The sequence below is a fragment of the Scyliorhinus torazame genome, chromosome 6 (genome assembly GCF_047496885.1).
Source record: "Scyliorhinus torazame isolate Kashiwa2021f chromosome 6, sScyTor2.1, whole genome shotgun sequence".
In the NCBI taxonomy this organism is placed as follows: domain Eukaryota; kingdom Metazoa; phylum Chordata; class Chondrichthyes; order Carcharhiniformes; family Scyliorhinidae; genus Scyliorhinus; species Scyliorhinus torazame.
In genome coordinates, this window is record NC_092712.1 from 116,259,394 (window position 1) to 116,280,550 (window position 21,157).

At 48.8% G+C, this 21,157-nt stretch overlaps 1 protein-coding gene across 1 annotated transcript in view; it reads right to left on the reverse strand.

Moving 5' to 3' along the window:
* The window catches only part of LOC140424974 (V-type proton ATPase 116 kDa subunit a 1-like), a 358,173-nt gene that overhangs the window by 334,660 nt on the left and 2,356 nt on the right, over positions 1-21,157 (reverse strand). The window contains exons 4-5 of the mRNA XM_072508716.1: positions 14,544-14,672; positions 5,966-6,075 (exon numbers count right to left, since the gene is read on the reverse strand). Of these exons, the coding sequence (XP_072364817.1) occupies positions 5,966-6,075; positions 14,544-14,672 (239 nt within the window). The remainder of the gene's footprint in view (positions 1-5,965; positions 6,076-14,543; positions 14,673-21,157) is intronic.

Here is a 21,157-nt window from a genome sequence, read left to right on the forward strand (position 1 = left end):
GAGTTGAATTGCTTCTGGTTTGCACTGGTTCTGGGGGCGGTACCAGAAGCAATTCACTCTCCCTTGCCATGCAAATTTCAGCATAGCGGGGTTCTGTTCTGAATCCCTCTATCGGGCTGCTATTTTGAGCAGGCGGCCTAGGAGCGAGGACCAGCCGGTGGTTCCCCGCCCCACAATACAAATACTGCCTCCCCACTCCGTTGACAAGTAGGGGCAATCCCCCCCACCACAGGAATTCCTGGGTCACTCCCTCACACCACGTATGCATGAGGGTGACCTGACCCCCCCCACCCCACAGATACCCCATCAAAGACCCCCATCAGACACTCACACCAGACTACCCCAGAAGACACCCCCATCAGACGCTCCCCACCAGGACCCACACTAAAGACCCCCATATCAGAGACTCCCAGAAGAGACCCCCATATTTGTGACCCTACCCCATATCAGAGACCACCCATATCAGGGACTTCCCCATCAGAGGCCCCACTCCATATCAGAGACCCTTCCATCAGAGAACCCCCATATCAGAGACCCCCCAATCAGTCATCCCTGCCTGGAAACTAAAGAGCAGCCCAGGCAGAAACAGCAAAAAATCACTGCCTTGACGGTCTTTAGCTTCCAGGCAGGTGTGACTGATTGGGGGGATCTCTGATGTGGGGAGTCTCTGGTGGGACAGTCTCTGAACTGGGGGGTATCTCATACAGGGGGGTCTTTGACATGGGGCAGACACTGATAGGGGGGGTCTCTGGTGGGGGGAGTCTATGATTGCAGCCGGGCGCTTATCAGTGCGGGTCCCCAAGAACGTGGACCAGACGGAACGTCACCCAGGGGGTTTCCGGGGCCATCTGAGACCCCTGGGTGGTCAGGGTCAGTGCAGGGTGGCCCCCTGGCCCTCCCCCTGGCTCATGGGAATCTTGGCACTGTCCAGCGGGCACTGCCAAGGTGCCTGGGTGGCATGCCAAGCTGGCTTGAGCACTGCCTGGGTGCGTGTGCAAGGGTCCCCATGTGCCAAGGGTCTGTGCCCGAGGGGGGCCATGCCCATGAACAGAGGGTGGAGGGAAGTTTGCAGGGTGGAGGTGTGCAGGGCAGTTACGTAGGGGTCTCTGGGAGGTTGCACTGGGGTGGGGGGTGATGGGTGGGGATCCTGGAAGGGTAGGGGATGCTGTAAGGCGGCTTGAGGGTGTGTGTGAAGAGGGGGAGCCTCCAGGGACCCCAAAGTGGGGTGCCCTCACTTTGGGATGTGGGGTAGTGCCCATGTTTGGGGGGGTGGGGGGGGAGGGGGTGACATTGCCAAAGGGTGGGGGTGTGAGGGACCCATAAGCTCATTTAGAGATTGGGGCACCCTTTCAAAATGGAGGCCCGATCTCTGAGTTCAGCTCCGCAGTGTTAAAATAAATTTGAAGGGCACGATTCTCCGGAAAGATTCCTAAGTGTTATAACGAGCGGGAATTGAAATGAAATGAAAACCGCTTATTGTCACAAGTAGGCTTCAAATGAAGTTATTGTGAAAAGCCTCTAGTCGCCATATTCCGGCGCCTGTTCGGGGAGGCTGGTACGGGAATTGCCATGGGAATTGCCGCAAACTTTCCGGTGCTCAGCCCAGCGAGGCCGGCAACGCTATTCAGGGGTGTTATATTATGCGGAGTAATATATGTTACTCATTTGTTATGCCGAGTTATACTTAACTTTGATGATGAATACTCAAAGTCTTCCAGTGATGACAAATTATTTATTGAGTAACTAATTAATTTGCTTGTAAGTTCTTTTCTTTAATACTTTTACTAGTAATCAAATTAGACAAGATGGAACGAGATTAAAAATGAATATAATACTCTACACTCTGAGCTTACTACACTTCTGTTCTCTAGCTACAACACACACGAAGAGAGTGGGAAAACAGCTTGAGCTTGTTTATATACTCCCTGTTAGTGTTGCCCTCTAGGGATCATCTGACTGTACTGACTGCACGTTAACCATTCATATATTTACATATACAGAGATCACTACAGGGGGCAGTGTTGGCCTCAGTCCCATGCATTGCCAGTGCCATCTCCTGCTCCCGTAGCCTATGGGACTCCTCCAGTCGGCTATGCATCTGCTGGAGTGACACTGACATCTTCCTCTGAATATCCCGGCTGCTCCCTATTGTCTCCATCAGCTCCGAGTACCTCTGTCCCACAGGCTCAGCATCAGGCTGGACCCATCTGGGTCCTAAGATGCAGTAGATCTCCGACTGCCTGGAGGTTCCTGCCTCCACCTGATGTGCATCATCAGCAGTGCGGTGCTCACCAGATTGTGCTCCAGAAGCCTGACCACTAACATTTCCCACCAAGGTGTGTGTATCTGGACTGGTGGAGGGTGGGGATGACAGCTGTGCCGCAACTATAATGGTGGCATCCTCGGAGCTCTCCTCCGAGGTGTTCTCCTTGGAGTCAGGAGAGGGTGTCACCCGGGATGGGCAGGCGCCGTCGGCTGGAGGACCTGCAGGAGAATGGACATGTGGTCAGTGCGAGGGATGGGTCAGTCAGTAAGGCACTAACAACTCACGTGGACTTATCCCCTGGGTGGAGCCGAGTGATTTCTCACCTCTGCGACGTCCGCCAGCCTCCACGTTGGTGACCGATCTGTCCTAGGCCACTTCGGTCACCTCCAAGGCATGCTCCTCGAAGGAGGTGAGGGTTCTAACGTCTGACACCCCTCTGCCAGTCTGAGGAGACACAGAGAGGGCATCGTTAGCCACACGCTTGGTTCACAGTGGTGGGAGGGGGTGGGTGAAGGAGAATTGGAGGGGGGGTTGAAGGGGGGGGGTGGAAAGAGGGTTGGGGGTCGCATGGGGAGTTGGGGGTGGATGCTTCATTGGGGTGGGGGGGGGCGTTGGTGTCTACTCACTCGTGCTGTCCTGTGTAAGTCACTGATCTTCTTACGGCACTGGAGGCCAGTCTGGTCACACCCCGAGCTGACAGCTGCTGCCACCTCATCCCAGGCAGCACGGACTGCCTTGTGGCTGACTCTCCGGGACCCTCAGGGGCACAAGCCATCCCTCCTGACCTCTACGGCATCTAGCAGCCTCCCAGGTCAGCATACCCAAATCTTGGGACCGGTCCCCTTGATGCCATTATTGTGAGCTGGCTGGGGTTGGCTGAGCAAGTGCAGCTCAAGTGCTGCTCGACTTTATTACTGGCGAATCAGCTGGCGATCCTTCATTTGCAGCGAGAAGCCCGTAAGGCCTCTTTGGGTGGATAATTAACATTGAATTGCATTGCCGGCCTTGCTGGGCCGAGCGCCGGGAAGCTCGCGGCAATTCCCGCTCGCTACCATACTTTATCCGGAGAATTACGACAGAAAAACTGACTCTGAAACTGGTCCGATTCTGCCACTGTGGAGGAGTGATGCACTATCAATTACGACGAGATGAGAGTAGAGAGTAATCGAGGCTTTATTACCAGAGATGTATGGCCTCTGCATAGGTAGGCGGGTCCTGGATGAGAGGAAAGACATCGGAGCTCAGCTGCGTGTACACAATCTGGAGCTTCTGTGCTTCTGGGATTGGGTCTGTCGCAGATCCAATGTATGCTTCAAAGCAAGCTAGCCAATGTGCGAAGTCCTTTTTGGCGTTGTCTGCTTGAGGATGCAGCTGCAGGCGATCCGGCTTGATGCGGAGATCCATCTTTGTAAAATCTCTGCGTAATAAATTGATGCACTATCAATTACGACGAGACGAGAGTCGAGAGTAATCGATGCTTTATTACAGAGATGTATGGCCTCCTACAGCTGCTGCCGAAATGGCTGCAGTTCAGAGAGCACACACATTTATACTCCGCCCACTGGGCGGAGCCAGCAGGCAGGGATCTACCCCCATACCTGTAGTACAGGGGACTTACCATAATACTCTCGTTTGCAGTGCAGTATATACAATATAATACAACAGTGGTCACTACCACAAGGAGCTAGCACCAGCGCCGTGTGGAACACAATCTATTTGAATGAAAATCGATGCGGGATTCGCGGATCCCTGATTGAAACTCGGGAGGCTGACAAGATGCAGCCGCATATGCACATTTCACTCCCCACACACACTCATCCCAGCCAACAAGGTGGCACTGGTTGTGCTGGAGCACGCCCATATGGCTGATGGGTAGTCTGGGGCCAGAGGGCACCTATGGGGGTGGCCTGGGGGGACAGCCATACGATCGTGGCCCTAAATTCACGGTGGGCTGTCAGCTGCATGCACAGCTGCATGGCTGCCTTACCGGCTGCGGCAATGGTGCTCCGTGCCCGTCCACCCCGACCCCACAGCCCACTTCCTGGCCACGCCCCGCTATTCCCCCCAGCTGTGGCAGAAGCCCCCCAGCAAGCGGCACAACTGTTGGCAAACTGTGGTGATGTTGGACATTTTCTTTACCCCCTCCCTCTCCCTCAGTAGCCACCACGCCTGTTACACGATTTTTAAAAGCACAAGTGAACCACACCATTAGGAACTCAGCACATCAGAGGTGGAGAATCGCTGAGGCCCCGGAGAATACCGGGTCAGGCCCGCTAATGATATACAAACGGTGTTTACTGTATGTGCATTCCGGAACGCATTGACGCCGCTGTCGAGGTGACGGAAAATTGTGATTCGGCATCAGATCGACTCCTGCCGCGATTTTGGTGTCGGAATCTATTCTCCGCCCAACTACGTTTACCGATTTCGGCATCAGCCAACAGAGAATCTGGTTTCTCGCCACGCTACGGCGAGATCCCAATTTCGCCTCGGGGAGCGGGTCGGTTGCATCGCAAACTATTTGGTGCCTGGCGTGGAACTTACTTTCTTCCTCTCCCACTATTCACTGGCCTCGTTTAGCTTGAATGAGAGCGTGACGACGATACAGAATCGCGCTCTTAGTGTGGGCTAAACCGGTGAGAAACTCCCCAGGGTCCAAAAAAGTGACTAAGTGTAATTTGATAGCGGTGGGGAATTCTCCGGCAGAACCGGCGGAAACTTCCAATAAACCTGCCACAAATGAACTTTGAAATGTTTGTGGAGAATGGCGCCCACGAATAGCCATGGCAGAAACTCACAACCATGACTCGATTGTTGTGTGCTTGGTCCTTTACACTTAAAGATGAATTCACCAAACACTTTGATCTGTCCAACCAAGGTCCTTTTATTGTGTCTCACGCAGTAGGATGGCCATCTGATACAGAGCACATTATCATGGAGTCTTGCTACTTCTCTGGAACGTACAACTTCTCTGACTTGTTACATGTACGTCTTATCATCCTCTACCTCGTGTTCTTCTGGAGATGGCCGGGTGAGCCTCTTTATATACAGGTCCCCAGGTCACATGACCTTGTTCTTGAGAACGCCACCTGCTGGTTGGTGGTCTCATACCATCCATCTGTGATATGGCCCATAGGCACATCACCCCATCGACGACATCCTCAAATCAAAGGATAGCCAACAATGATGACTAACTACCAGCTGTGGCAGACTGACCTGGTTGACAGAGTGCTCGTCACTAACATCTCCCTGGCATCATCTCACAAACAACTGCCGTGGGAAAAGGTCAAGTCCAAGCTGCCAGCAGACAGGCACAAAGATTTTCTCATAAAGACTTTGGAGTTGAAAAGAATGCCAAGGGCATAGAGTACAACCAGATATTTATTTCAGACCTTCAATACACTGACAGCTCTCCCCAAAGAGATCGCAGAAGCCACTTTTAATTCATAACAATATGAGCTCTCTATAAATTCATAATACAAAACATATCTACAATGTAGAGATTCTTACTATCTGAAATAGGATGAAGGGGTGTCTCACAGTGACTATCCATAGGAGAGGAAGGAAATAAATTGTGAATTTTATGCTGTGTGCACTCACCTTTTGAGATGTTTCTGTCTGCTATCCGCTTTGGAGTGTATTTCTGTGCTAATATAACCTGCTTTACAATGGCAGATGGAATAGACATACTAGATTTACCCAAGCTTCAGACGTCCTCCTCCACTGGTACTGCTGTGCCTCCTTGAAAACCCTGTTGCAGGGACAGACTCTTCAGAGGGGAGCTCAGAGCCTGACAGCTGGGATTCTGCCTGAAGAAAACAAAACCCAACACACATTAAAAGCTACAGGCTGCAAAGTGCTTTTATTTTTCAATTACTGCCGGCTGAAAGCTTGTTTTCCATGAAGGGAAAATCGTTTTTCAATTATGTAAATACAGAGCAGCCTAGATAAAAGAATTCTAATTTACAAAACCATTATGGAGGAGTCTAATTTATTTCTCCTTATGAGAGCAAACTGATAAAATGTAAACAAGATGATAGCAAGACCAAAAATCTCCCATCCTAACTGTGATGTCCTCAGTGGTGGTCTCTGATGATGACACTGAGAATGACTGCAGGTCGCTTTGTTTGAATACTACTGGGCACTGTTGCCAGTAGCTGCACATTCTGGGGACCCCTGCCATGGTGGTGAGACTCCAAACTGTGACATTGGCTGTGTTTTTGCCTCCCCCATTGCCTCCTTGAAAACCCTGTTACTATCAGGGTCCCGGAGGAACCCCGGAGGTGGGGCTGGTTTAGCACAGGGCTAAATCGCTGGCTTTGAAAGCAGACCAAGGCAGGCCAGCAGAACGGTTCAATTCCCGTTCCAGCCTCCCTGAACATCCGCCGGAATGTGGTGACTAGGGGCTTTTCACAGTAACTTCACTTGAAGCCTACTTGTGACAATAAGCAATTTTCATATACATTACAGAACACTGATCAATGATAAGGGGGATAAACAACATTAATACTAAAAGAATCTTTGGTGAAGGTTGTCATGTGAGAGTACCTTTAAGAAATGGGTGTTTAAGAAATGTACCTTTAAGAAATGGGTGTTTATCAGTGATGTCAGAGTGTGGGTGGAGCTGGGCTGTCTGTCAGCTTTTTTACTTTCATTTTAGGCTGTTTGCTGCAGGGTGTGTTTTAGTTTCGTTTTCAGAGTTGGAGCTGAAGCCAGACAGAGCAGGTGTACTGTTGATCTCTCTGCCATGAAAAGACTATCTCTTTATCATTTGGTGAATTCAGAATTATAAATGTTCCCAGTAGTGAATGTAAACCTAATGTGCTTCTGTTAGAAGGTGTTTCTTTTGTCTTCTGGTTGTTGTTTGGGAAGTTATTAAGGATTACTTAGTGTTGTATTCTTCAGGGGTTGTATTTGAATTGATGGTTGCTAAGATGTTCACTGTATCTTTTGAAAAGGTTAACTTGAGTTCATAGAATAAACATTGTTTTGCTTTAAAAATTACTTTTCCATTTCTGCTGTACCACACCTGTATAGTGGGCCGTGTGCTCCCCATACCACAATCTATTAAAAGTTGTGGGTCAGATGAACTCCATGATACACTTTGGGGTTCTCTAACCCTGGCCCATAACAAGGTGAAGATTCAGGTTATCTCCCAGATCCAGACATCAATGACAACTCAATTTTCTGGAACACTTTTTCTCACTGGATGGATCAATTGCGCATCTTGCTGACTGAAAGACCAGGGACACAGCAATTGTAAGGTTGGGAGTTGCCGCCCTGAGCCCTTCGTCGCTCTTGGACTGTCACTTACGACACAGTGACAAGACAGAGACCCCATTGTGCTTGGTTCCTAATCTAGTTTTTGTTTTTCTGAGGTACTTCCACCAGAGTTGACACAGGAATGCAATAAATGGGCCAAAGATTGTCAGCACGCCATAGAACATAGAAAAATACAGCACAGAACAGGCTATTCAGCCCACGATGTTGTGCCGAACCTTTGTCCTAGATTAATCATAGATTATCATTGAATTTACAGGGCAGAAGGAGGCCATTTGGCCCATTGAGTCTGCACCGGCTCTTGGAAAGAGCACCCTACCCATAGTCAACACCTCCACCCAACACTAAGGGCAATTTTGGACACTAAGGGCAATTTATCATGGCCAATATCTGCACATCTTTGGACTGTGGGAGGAAACCGGAGCACCCGGAGGAAACCCACGCAGACACGGGGAGGATGTGCAGACTCCACACAGACAGTGACCCAAGCCGGAATCGATCCTGGGACCCTGGAGCTGTGAAGCAATTGTGCTATCCACAATGCTACCGTGCTGTCCTTAAGAACAAATAAATCTACACTATGTCATTTTACCGTAATCCATGTACCTATCCAATAGCTGCTTGAAGGTCCCTAATGTTTCCGACTCAACTACTTCCACAGGCAGTGCATTCCATGCCCCACTACACTCTGGGTAAAGAACCTACCTCTGACATCCCCCCTATATCTTCCACCATTCACCTTAAATATATGTCCCCTTGTAATGGTTTGTTCCACCCAGGGAAAAGGTCTCTGACTGTCTACTCTATCTATTCCCCTGATCATCTTATAAACCTCTATCAAGTCGCCCCTCATCCTTCTCCGTTCTAATGAGAAAAGGCCTAGCACCCTCAACCTTTCCTCGTAAGACCTACTCTCCATTCCAGGCAACATCCTGGTAAACCTCCTTTGCACCTTTTCCAAAGCTTCCACATCCTTCCTAAAATGAGGCGACCAGAACTGTACACAGTACTCCAAATGTGGCCTTACCAAAGTTTTGTACAGCTGCATCATCACCTCACGGCTCTTAAATTCAATCCCTCTGTTAATGAACGCTAGCACGCCATAGGCCTTCTTCACAACTCTATCCACTTGAGTGGCAACTTTCAAAGATGTATGAACATAGACCCCAAGATCTCTCTGCTCCTCCACATTGCCAAGAACTCTACCGTTAACCCTGTATTCCGCATTCATATTAGTCCTTCCAAAATGGACAACCTCACACTTTTCAAGGTTAAACTCCATCTGCCACTTCTCAGCCCAGCTCTGCATCCTATCTATGTCTCTTTGCAGCCGACAACAGCCCTCCTCACTAACCACAACTCCACCAATCTTCGTATCATCTGCAAATTTACTGACCCACCCTTCAACTCCCTCATCCAAGTCATTAATGAAAATCACAAACAGCAGAGGACCCAGAACTGATCCCTGCGGTACGCCACTGGTAACTGGGATCCAGGCTGAATATTCGCCATCTACCACCACTCTCAGACTTCTATCCGTTAGCCAGTTCGTTATCCAACTGGCCAAATTTCCCACTATCCCATGCCTCCTTACTTTCTGCAGAAGTCTACCATGGGGAACCTTATCAAATGCCTTACTAAAATCCATGTACACTACATCCACAACTTTACCTTCATCCACATGCTTGGTCACCTCCTCAAAGAATTCAATAAGACTTGTAAGGCAAGACCTACCCCTCACAAATCCGTGCTGACTTTCCAGATGCTCAGAAATCTTTTCCTTCAGTACCCTTTCCATGACTTTGCCTACCACTGAAGTAAGACTAACTGGCCTGTAATTCCCAGGGTTATCCCTATTCCCTTTTTTGAACAGGGGCACGACATTCGCCACTCTCCAATCCCCTGGTACCACCCCTGTTGACAGTGAGGACGAAAAGATCATTGCCAACGGCTCTGCAATTTAATCTCTTGCTTCTCATTGAATCCTTGGATATATCACGTCAGGCCCGGGGGACTTGTCTATCCTCAAGTTTTTCAAAATGCCCAACACATCTTCCTTCCTAACAAGTATTTCCTCGAGCTTACCAGTCTGTTTCACACTGTCCTCTCCAACAATATGGCCCCTCTCATTTGTAAATACAGAAGAAAAGTACTCGTTCAAGACCTCTCCTATCTCTTCAGACTCAATACACAATCTCCCGCCCCTTGATCGGACCTACCCTCGCTCTAGTCATTCTCATATTTCTCACATATGTGTAAAAGGCCTTGGGGTTTTCCTTGATCCTACCCGCCAAAGATTGTTCATGCCCTCTCTTAGCTCTCCTAATCCCTTTCTTCAGTTCCCTCCTGGCTATCTTGTATCCCTCCAACGCCCTGTCTGAACCTTGTTTCCTCAGCCTTACATAAGTCTCCTTTTTCCTCTTAACAAGACATTCAACCTCTCGTCAACCATGGTTCCCTCACTCGACCATCTCTTCCCTGCCTGACAGGGACATACATATTAAGGACACGTGGTACCTGTTCCTTGAACAAGTTCCACATTTCACTTGTGTCCTTCCCTGACAGCCTATGTTCCCAACTTATGCACTTCAATTCTTGTCTGACAACATCGTATTTACCCTTCCCCCAATTGTAAACCTTGCCCTGTTGCACGTACCTATCCCTCTCCATTACTAAAGTGAAAGTCACAGAATTGTGGTCACTATCTCCAAAATGCTCCCCCACTAACAAATCTATCACTTGCCCTGGTTCATTACCAAGTACTAAATCCAATATTGCCCCTCCTCTGGTCGGACAATCTACATACTGTGTGAGAAAAGCTTCCTGGACACACTGCACAAACACCACCCATCCAAACTATTTTTAAAGCATTGTAAATAGAGTGGTAATGTCGACACTTGGTATTAATCACTACATCAACCCACTCACAAACTGCATTTGTGAAGTTGTGAGCAATGTTACAGTTTGGGCTTTCTTCCATCTATACATTTATCAATGTCATGTGGATTTGTTTGTCATTATTCTTGAATTATGATATATTACACTAGGCAGCATATGCTGAACTTCTCAAAAAGCAGGACATATCACATTGGTGGACCCAAAAAACAAATTCAAGCTCGAAGGCACCAAGATGATGCAAGATAGCAGTGGGATAGTACTTAAGAATAAAGTTAGAATCAGGTTATCAAAGGTTAAAACATTCTCTTTAGAATGTATTAGACCATAAGATATAAGAGCAGAATTAGGCCATTCGGCCCATTGAGTCTGCTCCGACTATTGATCATGGCTGATATGTTTCTCATCCCCATTCTCCTTCCTTCTCCCCATAACGCCTGATCCCCTTATTACTCAAGAACCTATCTATCTCTATCTTAAAGACAGTCAGTTATTTGGCCTCCACAGACTTCTGTGGCAAAGAGTTCCACAGATTCACCACACTCTGAGAAATTCCTCCTCATCTCAGTTTTAAAGGATCGTTCGTTCACTCTGAGGCTGTTCTGTTGGGTTCTAGTCTCTCCTCCTAGTGGAAACGTCTTCTCCACGCCCACTCTATCGATTTCATACACAATCTGAAAGCCTTTTGTAGACTTGTGGCACAATACAACCCTTGGGGTTCAATACAACCCTTGGGCGACCATCTGTATGGAGTTTGCACATTCTCCCCGTGTCTGCGTGGGTTTCCTCTGGGTGCTCCAGCTTCCTCCCAACAGTCCAAAAAAGTCCAGATTAGGTGGATTGGCCATATTCAGTTTCCAAAGGTGTGCAGGTTAGGTGGATTGGCCATGTTAAATTGCCCCTTAGTGTCCAAAGATGTGCATGTTAGGTGGGGTTACGGGAATAGTGCGGGGGAATGGGCCTGGGTAGGATATTCTTTCAGAGGCTCAGTGCCGACTCGATTGGCCAAATGGCCTTCTTCTGCATTTATGGATTCTATGAATATCAGATATAAGTAATGTGGTTATTATGTTGAAATTATGGAGTTTAATTTCATAAGCAAACTGGACTGTTAGACTGTGAAGATATTATAAGTTTGTACTCTTGGTGAATAAATAGCTGTTCATCAATCAAGTTTATTGTCCGTAGAATGACTTGATGGGCAATGGTTGCACGTTGTGTTACATATTAATAATTTCACCATTTATAATTTGACTAGGATAAAGTCTTTGTGTTGCAGTTCTAATTTCTAGATGAAGTGAACCTCCAGTCAATTGGCCACTATTTGTCTCCAATATGAAATCTTGAGGCTTACATTAGCTTCTAGTTTAATGCGTCCAGTTGTAAGATAATTGGATAATCTAACATACATAAATTCTTCCTATTTTATGCAGGATGAAAACACTGCATTCATCAGTTGTTTATCTGGAAAAGGAATTATTTGCTGCTGCCCCTTATAAAACCAGTCTGTTGTATGGTTCATACAAACAGCCCTTGAACAGTGTCAACACATCTTTGCAGTTAAATTGATCTATCTGACATTGGAGACCTTTTTGACAAATGTGTTTCCCTGCAACTATAACTTATTATACGTTCCACTTCCTACAGTCTTGTTCACCATGGAGTAATTTGAAGAGGCTGTGCTGCCAGAGGGTTGCTGCTCCTAACTGCTATGTTTGCCTGTGTGGAAGCTGGATAAAGGCACTGTGAAGATTGGTTGCAGTGTCTGAAATGATAAACCTGTTGTCACAAAATGCTGGATTTTTCATTGGCTTTGCCCATTATTGCAGTTGAAATTGGTTGGCAGGGAGCTGAAATTAACTGGTAATAGGTTGAAATAAATTAGAGGCTCTTCACAGGTTTTCACAAAACAATTTTCTGCTCCATCATCAATGTGCTCCCCTTCACCTGTCCTTAATTCTATTCTTTAGGATGTGTGGGGCTTGGTGAGGCCAGCATTTGTTGCCTATCCCTTACTGCCCTTGGAAAGGTGGTGGTGTAGGTACACCCAGAGTGCTGTTAGAAAGGGAACCTCCTTACCTGCTGTTAGGATAAGGGGTCATCTCCCCATTCCATGGATAAGGAGAACCGTCCCTCCAATGGACCACCCAACAGTGCCAGGAGACATTGCCATGGGAAGTGCCAGTATATCAGGGAGCCGTGCCTTGGGCAGTGGCAGGATGCCAGGGACAGTGCCAGGGAGCAGAAGTGCCATGGGACAATGCAGTGGCATTGCCAGGGGATAGTGCCTGGGCAGTGCCAGGGTAATGCATGGGCATGTCCCTCACGCTCCCCCCCCCCCCCCCCCCCGCCGGGGGGGCTATACATACTCGCTTGGTTCACATTTTGCAAAAGCAGTTGTAACCCTTGCCAACGTGACTTCATGCTTGCGAAGGGGAATTCGTAATGTGGGGGGAACAGATGTGTGGAAGTCCTTTAATTCGATGATAATTCATGGAAATGAGGTTTCCATCTTTCTGGGTGGGAACCTCATTATGTCACTGACGAGGGTCTGGGAAAATCAGAAAATGATGGAAATCCCAGCCTAGGTCTCTACTATATTGCAATTCTCCAGGATTAGCTCGGAGTCTTCATGAATTATAGATTAATCTCCACGACACTACACTGAGCATCTTAAGAAAACAACCATAGGGCCATTAATTTAAAAAAAATTATCTTTGATTTATTTATTAATTATTAAAATATCGGACACCAAAGAAGACGGTTATTTCACTAATTGTCAAGGATCATGCAATTAGATAATGAGATTGTGTGCTTTCCAATTTGATTGGCAAGGCAGTGTGCCATAAGTATGGTTAAGTTGGGCAGCCATTGGCAGGGGTGGTTGGATGGAGGAGGCCATGTGATGATACTTCCAGGGCATGTCCAAACGGAGTTGGGAACCCTCATCTCAAGAAGCATTATTAGTTTTATTGTACAATTAGGCTCAAACATATCCAAAATATGCACCAGTAACAGAGACAGGATTGATTGGAAATGATTCACATCCAACTTCCTCAGCTGCAAGAAACATTGAAAATTATTTCAAACATAAATTGCAGCCATTGTTGCACTATAGCAACAGATCCCAAAAGGGTTTTATTCGACCAGCTGCAAACGCTTTAGAAAAGCTTTAAAGCACTTTTCTTGAACAAACTATCAGTTGAACTTTGTGATATCAAAGGACAGCATATCCAGTTGCATTATTCAAGGACAGTTACTGATCTCAGTATGCAAGGAAAGGGACAAACTGCTTTTATTAAACACGACAGCCCTATGACAATTCTAATTGTTACCTCCTTGAATTTTATTATTTATATAATTATATTAAATAATTGCAAGGAGATTCTGAAATCATCATGATGGCTTTGTTTCTGCAATAAAGATATTTTAAAAAATTATGGTTTTGTTGGTCAGTAAAGCTGTATAATGCATGAATCTGTTTGTATGTGTGTGGGAGTGAAGTGGAAAATAGAGGATAGAGTTGTGGCTCAGACAACACCTCTTCCTAGTCCCCAAAATTTTAAATCCCACTGATACCTTTTAAGAATTCACAAGTATGAATACAAGTATTCACAAGTATAAAACATCTTTTTCTAATTAAGTAGAAATTTAGCGTGGCCAATCCACCTACTCTGCACATCTTTGGGTTTTGGGGTTGAGACTCATGCAGACACATGTGCAAACTCCACACGGACAGTGACCTGGGGCTGGGATTGAACGCCGTGAGACATCAGTGCTAACCACTGTGCTGCCCCTAAAATACAAGGGGGGGGGGATTCTCCGTCCCACCACACCAGATTTCTGGTGCGGCGCGCCCCCAAGATTCTTCGTCTTACCAGTTGGCCATTGTGGGCAGCCTCACGCCGTCGGGAAATCCCAGGGCTGCCGGTGCAACGGAGAATCCCGACAGCGGAGAATCCAACCCAAGATATCTTGATGTATTTTCCTCAACTGGAGGACACCTTAATATTTGTGTTGATGGAATTAGAATAACCTGTTATTCCATGATGGTGCAATAACATAAATGTATTCAATAAATATATGGCGATAACTGACATACCTCTTCAAAGAAATCCTCCGTTATCTGAAGAAGGAACTTTAGCTCTGTTAGCTCCAGGCAATTATTTTTCAAAGCTTCTTGGTTTGTGTTGATCTCTTTCAACTCTTTTTCTAGCTTTTCAAAAGCAGCCTAAATGAGAAAACATGGAAATTTTACTGCCTCAATTCCCTACAGTTCTGCAAAGAGCACTTATGAAGGGCAGATAAACCTAATTAAAATTGACTTGCTGAGAGGACAATAGATTGAAATATTAATACATCATTTTTAAAGGAACCCTAAAATATCCAATTTTGACTGAAATGGCAAATAAAATATGAAATTTGTTACTTGTTTGCTGTTTTAAATCAGAGACAAATTACTATATTGACATCCACAGAAATTATTTGTGTTACTTTTCTAAAGGCAAATCTTTTACTAATTTTTAGTCATTTTCCCATAACGTACTACTTGCTGAGTAAAACCATAATCTGGTTATTTTTGTTCAGGAATAATTTTAAGGATTAAAGTTTTCCAAAAGTAATTCTGTACCATCAAAACAAATGGTGCATTTCTTATTCTTGATCACAAGCCAAATGAAGACGAGTTCTACATGCTTCATTATGATCTGTAACACCCATCACTCAGATTCTGAGGTAAATATTTGGGAAGAAGAATGAGGAAGCTATTTCTCTAAACACTGTGAAAAGCCCCTTTGGTCCTCGAAGAAGAAAAATAGTAAAGAGCCCACTCTTGCTGGATGAAGGAAGACCACAGTCCATCTGGTTGGCATTCCACCATTCTGGCAGCCACATGATGCAATGATAAGTATGAAAGTGGCATAACTTATTCCAGCATAATTTAATATAATTTAAGATTTTTCACCTTTATGTTTAGTCCACAGATGCCATGATACTTGATACACTGCTAGAATGTTGTACCAGCCCAGGATGATAATATTAGTATTGTCACAATATACTGATGATGCAGAGAATCACTCTTCTTCCTCTGTGAAGTCCTAAGCTAAATGGAAATGCCCTGAAATGGTATGACAGGATTGACAGTGGGGTGGGGCAGCAATCTACAAAGAGAAAGTTGTAATGTAGTTATTGATGGATATTGGCTATGATTAAATTATTGACTCCCAATCATTGACTGACCTCTAACCTTTATTGCTCTTTTAACTAACCACACTTAATTGAACAAAGTTTGCCAGCTCCTGACCAGGAGCATTGGACAGAATAAGAGGAGGAAGAAGTGACAGAACAGCCACATTGCCCACAGCCTCATCGCGTGCAGAGGTGAAAGGCAGAAGAGTTGGAGGGTGGGATTCTCCGTTTCTAAGACTAAGTGTTGATGCCACACAGAATTTGTGGACTTTCAGGGCAGCAAAACTGGCGCTGCAACTGGATCAATTCCGCTACTGTTTAGGGGCTAGCTTCGGCGCCACGCGGAATACAATTGATTCTAATGAGAACCGGTGCGGATTCGCCGGTTATGCGATTGACACTCAGGAAGCTGATAAGCTGCCGCCGCATATACACACCTCACTCCCCACGCACACCACCGCAGCCAACAAGGTGGCAGCAAGGAGAGTGGCCCCGAGATTCACCAATGCCGACTTGGAGACGGTGGAGGAGAGGAGGATGACCCTGCACCCCACCTGGGAAGAAGGCTGCCGCCGTTCGTTGTGGTTGGGTGCAGGTGGCAGAGGCGGTCAGCGCCACCAGCAACACTGCCCGGACCGGCCAGCAGTGCCGGAAGAAACTGCACAAACTCCTCAGGGCGGCCAGGGTGAGTAGGTAGCACTGTGCCCCTGGCACTCACCCATGTCCCACACACCCGAAAGCCACTCCCCCCCTCAACCTGGAGGGCAGCCGAATCCACACCCTGCCCCACATGCCGGTACCCATACCGGCCCCCATAGCCAGGTGCCTTAGTCACCAGCTACCCACCTCTTGGGCTGCATGAGTCTGTCTAACACTGTCATTTTCTGTTTCTCCCCCCGGGACAAGATCACACACAACCGCCAGGAGTGGGAGAAGACAGGAGGGGGACTGCCGGACCTGCAGCCCCTCACCGTGGCCGAGCAGAGGGCCAGAGGGACAGGAGGTCGCCGAGGTGGAGCTCCGCTGCGGGCGAGGAAGTGAGACCTCGCTTAGTTGCGGTTCCCCATGATACATCTGCCAACCCCCCCAAAACTCTCACCCCACACCACCCTCAACTCCACACCACCCTCACCCCAACACCACCCTCGCACCAAAACACCCTCATCCTAGATCACCCACACACCCCCACCCCGCAGTCTAACCATGCGTCTTGTCTTGTGCCTTAAAAGGAAGTGCTGGGGATGGTGTGTGTGTGGGGAGTGCAGTGTGTATATGTGGCTGCAGCTTGTCAGCCGTCCCCCGCCCCCAGACATTGCCGCAGCCGGAGCGCCCCCATGAGCCGGGCACCAACACTAAGAGCAGCTCAGACACCAGCCCTCCGCCAAGATTCAGGAGACCCCGGAGATTAGGTCAGAGAATGCCAGTGATTTTCCATCATAGCTGTCTCCAACACTCTCCACCATCCCAGAGACACTCTCCTCGGTTGGGCATGTTAGTGAAGAGGCTCCTGGGATACTATCTGGTGCTCATCACACAGCTGATCCAGTACAGCAGGTGGAGGTAGAAGCAGCCGAGGGGGCGGATGGTCAGAGGGCAGGCCGACTCCAGGAATTAGTTACCATCCAGAAGAGTTTTGTGCTTCTGGAACAGGCAGTCTCACCTATAGTGGAGATGCAGTCACAGAGCCAGGGACTATATGAGGGGTTGTTGGTGAACATCTAGCACCTGCAGGTACAATTGGAGGAGGCCAACCACGTGCATAGACATAGATTAACATAGAATTTACAGGGCAGAAGGAGGCCATTCGGCCCATCGAGTCTGCACCGGCTCTTGGAAAGAGCACCCTACCCAAGGTCAACAGCTCCACCCGATCCCCATAACCCAGTAACCCCACCCTACACTAAGGCCAATTTTGGACACTAAGGGCAATTTATCATGGCCAATCCATCTAACCTGCACATCTTTGGACTGTGGGAGGAAACCGGAGCACCCGGAGGAAACCCACGCACACACGGGGAGGACGTGCAGACTCCGCACAGACAGTGACCCAAGCCAGAATCGAACTTGGGACCCTGGTGCTGTGAAGCAATTGTGCTATCCACAATGCTACCGTGCTGCCCCAAACGCCGACGTGCAGCAGCAGGAGCTGGCACCAACAATGCGTGCCACCCAGGCCAACACTGAATGGGTGGCGTCTATGGTGTAGGCATTGGAGGCTACGGTTTCTGCTATTGATCGGCGTGTCCAAGGCCTGGGCCATTCTGCACAGGCCCTGCACAGGGCCAAGGACAAGGTTGCCGACCTCACATGCAACCATGTACCGGAGCCACCTGGAAATAAATCGCAGCGGCGCTCCTGAGCGTGGCCCAGTCACAGCAGGCCATGGCTGGAAATGTCGGCAGCATTGCCGATGCGCTGGCCGACGTGGCGCACTCAGAAGGAGGTGGCCCAGTCACAGAGGGAGATGGCGCAGTCACTGGCCGATGTGACACAAACCCAGAAGGTGGTGGCACAATCGCAGCGTAATGTGGCGCAGTCCCAGATGGAGATGGGCCACTCCCTGTGCTCCGTGCAGATCCTGGTTGAGACCAGAGTGGGCCTCCAGGACTGGCAGTGACAGGTGGCGGGGAAGCCTCAGGGGATAGCTCCCCTCACACCCCCATCTCATGGAGTTGCCCGAGGGAGGAGGAAGTGATGGGACCCGTGCCGGTGACTCCCGCAGGGGAGCTGGTGGAACACCGCAGCACCTCGGATTCCCCCCTCCTGCCCCTGGCACATCTAGAATCATAGAATTTACAGTGCAGAAGGCAGCCATTCAGCCCATCGAGTCTGCACTGGCCCTTGGAAAGAGCACTCTGCTTAAGCCCACATCTCCACTTTATCTCCATAACCCAGTAACTCCACCTAACCTTTTGAACACTAAGGGGCAATTGATCATGGCCAATCCACCTAATCTGCACATCTTTGGACTGTGGGAGCTGTTATGGGCGAGGTGTTCTCAGAACCCCAAAATGTATCATGGAGTTCAACCAACCTCTCCCTTTAATGGATTTGTTGCTTTTCCTAGCACACGGCTTTTTCCCTAGGTGTGGGATTACAACTATGGACACGTGGGTTTTTAAACACAAAACACTGTTTATTCCATGAACTCAACTTAACATCTTAAATAAACATTGGATCTCTTAACACCCCTTACTTCAAAGATAACTCAGAAAATATTGCAACTGTAAATAACTCCTTAAAATGTTCCTTCAAACTTCCAAGAGACTTAACACCTTTAAACAGTATCACATCAGATTAAAGGATATATATATTTTCTGTAGAATGGCAGAGATATATTAGCTTGGTTGACCTCAGCTCCAGCACCTTGCTTTCTTCCTGCAAACTCTCTGGAAACACACAGACACACCCAAGCTGCTTTCTCAAACTTAGCTTTCTCCCTTCAAGCAGATCACAGCAAACCAGAACTTCTCAAGCTGCTGTCTCAAACTGGCTTTCTACTTTTAAACTGCTCTCAGCAAAACCAGCCAGGCACTGAAACTCCAAAACCAAACTGCAAAATGGCTGACTTGAGCTCAGCCCCACCCACTCTCTGACATCACTGTTTTCTTAAAGGTACATTGCTTAAACATCCATGTCTTAAAGGTACCCTCACATGACAGAGCAAAACGGAGTACCCGGAGGAAACCCACGCATTCACGGGGAGAAAGTGCAAACTCCACACAGCCAGTCACCCAAGGCCAGAATTAAGTCTGGGACCCTGGAGCTGTGAGGCAGCAGTGCTAACCACTGTGCCACCATGCTGCCCCATGGGCATCAGTCAGAACGGGGTGACACCATGCCACCTGGGACACCCAAGCAGCAGCAGGTCCCATCCAGATCTGGTCGCCCCAGAAGACGCCCACCAAAGGGGACCCAAGTCGCAGGGCAGGGTTCACAGCAGGCCACCTCCTCTCCTGCTGCACCATCTGGAGAACCACCGAGGTGTAGTGTTAGGGCCCTTAAGGCTAGTAAGTTAGACACTAGTTAAGTTGGCACGGTTGCAGGGCACAGTTTATTTATAGGGGCTAGGGCACAAGTCTGTAAATATTCATTCACACACCTGCTACCACTGTTACAAGCTGCCTCAGTGCTCTGTCTGATGGGTGTGAGGGGTGGGATGGTCTGGGCTGGCCGGGAATGGACGGACGTTGAGGGGGGGAATGGATGGACCCTGTAGGTGGCCCGTGCTCCCTCTCCCAACCTTCCCCACCACCGCCACCCCAGAGATTCAATGGGGCCGTGTGATGGAATTGCCAGGTCGCATGCAGGGATCACCCAGGTGGAAAGTGCTACCGTGGGCAGGAGTCAGATATTGTCAAACGATGCGGAGCAGCAGAGGTCATGGCAGAGCGGGTTGTCATCATCCTCCATACCATGTACCAGACCCACTGTTACTGCCAACCCAGGGCCCCAACCCCGCAGTGTGACAGGTATATATCACAGGAGGTGGCCTGGGGGTGGGGAGAAGGGAGAGAGTGAAGGAGTGTGGGGGTGGTATGCGGTGTCCATACCCCTGGCCAGTGCCCCCCCTCCACCCCACCCCAGTCAGTGAACCTGGAGGTGATCAGAGCGCCCCATGCGCGTTGGCCCTGGCGCACACGTCGTGCAGCCTCCCGTGTCTGGTTGGGACCCATGTCCCACTCATCTTTGCCCTCCTCCGCATCCTCCTCGTTGGACGAGGCCTGACGTTCCTCCTCCTCCCCCAGCACGTCGCCCCTCTGCTGCGCTATGTTGTGGAGGACGCTGAAGGCCGCCATGATGCTGGCGACATTCTCAGCATCATACTGGAGGGCACCTCCAGAGCGGTCCTGGCACCTGAACTGCAGCATCGCTCGATCACACCCTGGCCGCTGCATGGGCTTCATTGAAGCGGGTGTCCGTGTCAGTCTGTGACCTCCAAATAGGCATCATCAGCACGACCACAGTGGATAACTCGTCGTACACACTGCGCCGTGCACACTGACCGGGTATCGGATGCAGACGTGTAAGATGCGCAGCTGATGGTCACATATCAGTTGCATGTTCATTGAATGGAACCCCTTTCGGTTTGTGCAGGGTGGCCTGTCATCTCCAGGTGCCCGTAGGGGGACATGCATCCTGTTGATCACCCCCTGGATGATGGCGGCGAACCCGGGCATCCTGATGGACCCGGTCCACATTGAAATGGATGTATTGTGCTGCCTGGGCATATAGGGCCTCCTGTGCATCGAGGTCTGTGAGATTCCGGACAGGTACCCACACGTCACCTGGAAGGACCCCGTTGCGTAAGAGTTCAGGGCGACCATCACCTTGTTCGCCACAGGGACCGGGTATCCTCCCCCATACCCCCGCGATGCCAGATGTGTATTGTCTCTTTGCTCAGCTGGAGTCTTCGGCAACATGCCCTGTCCGGCAGGTCCTTGAATAACAGGTACACATGATGCCTCAGGAGGCGCTTCCTTGGCACCTCCTCCCCCTCGGCCTCCTGGGTGTCCGGATCTCCAACCA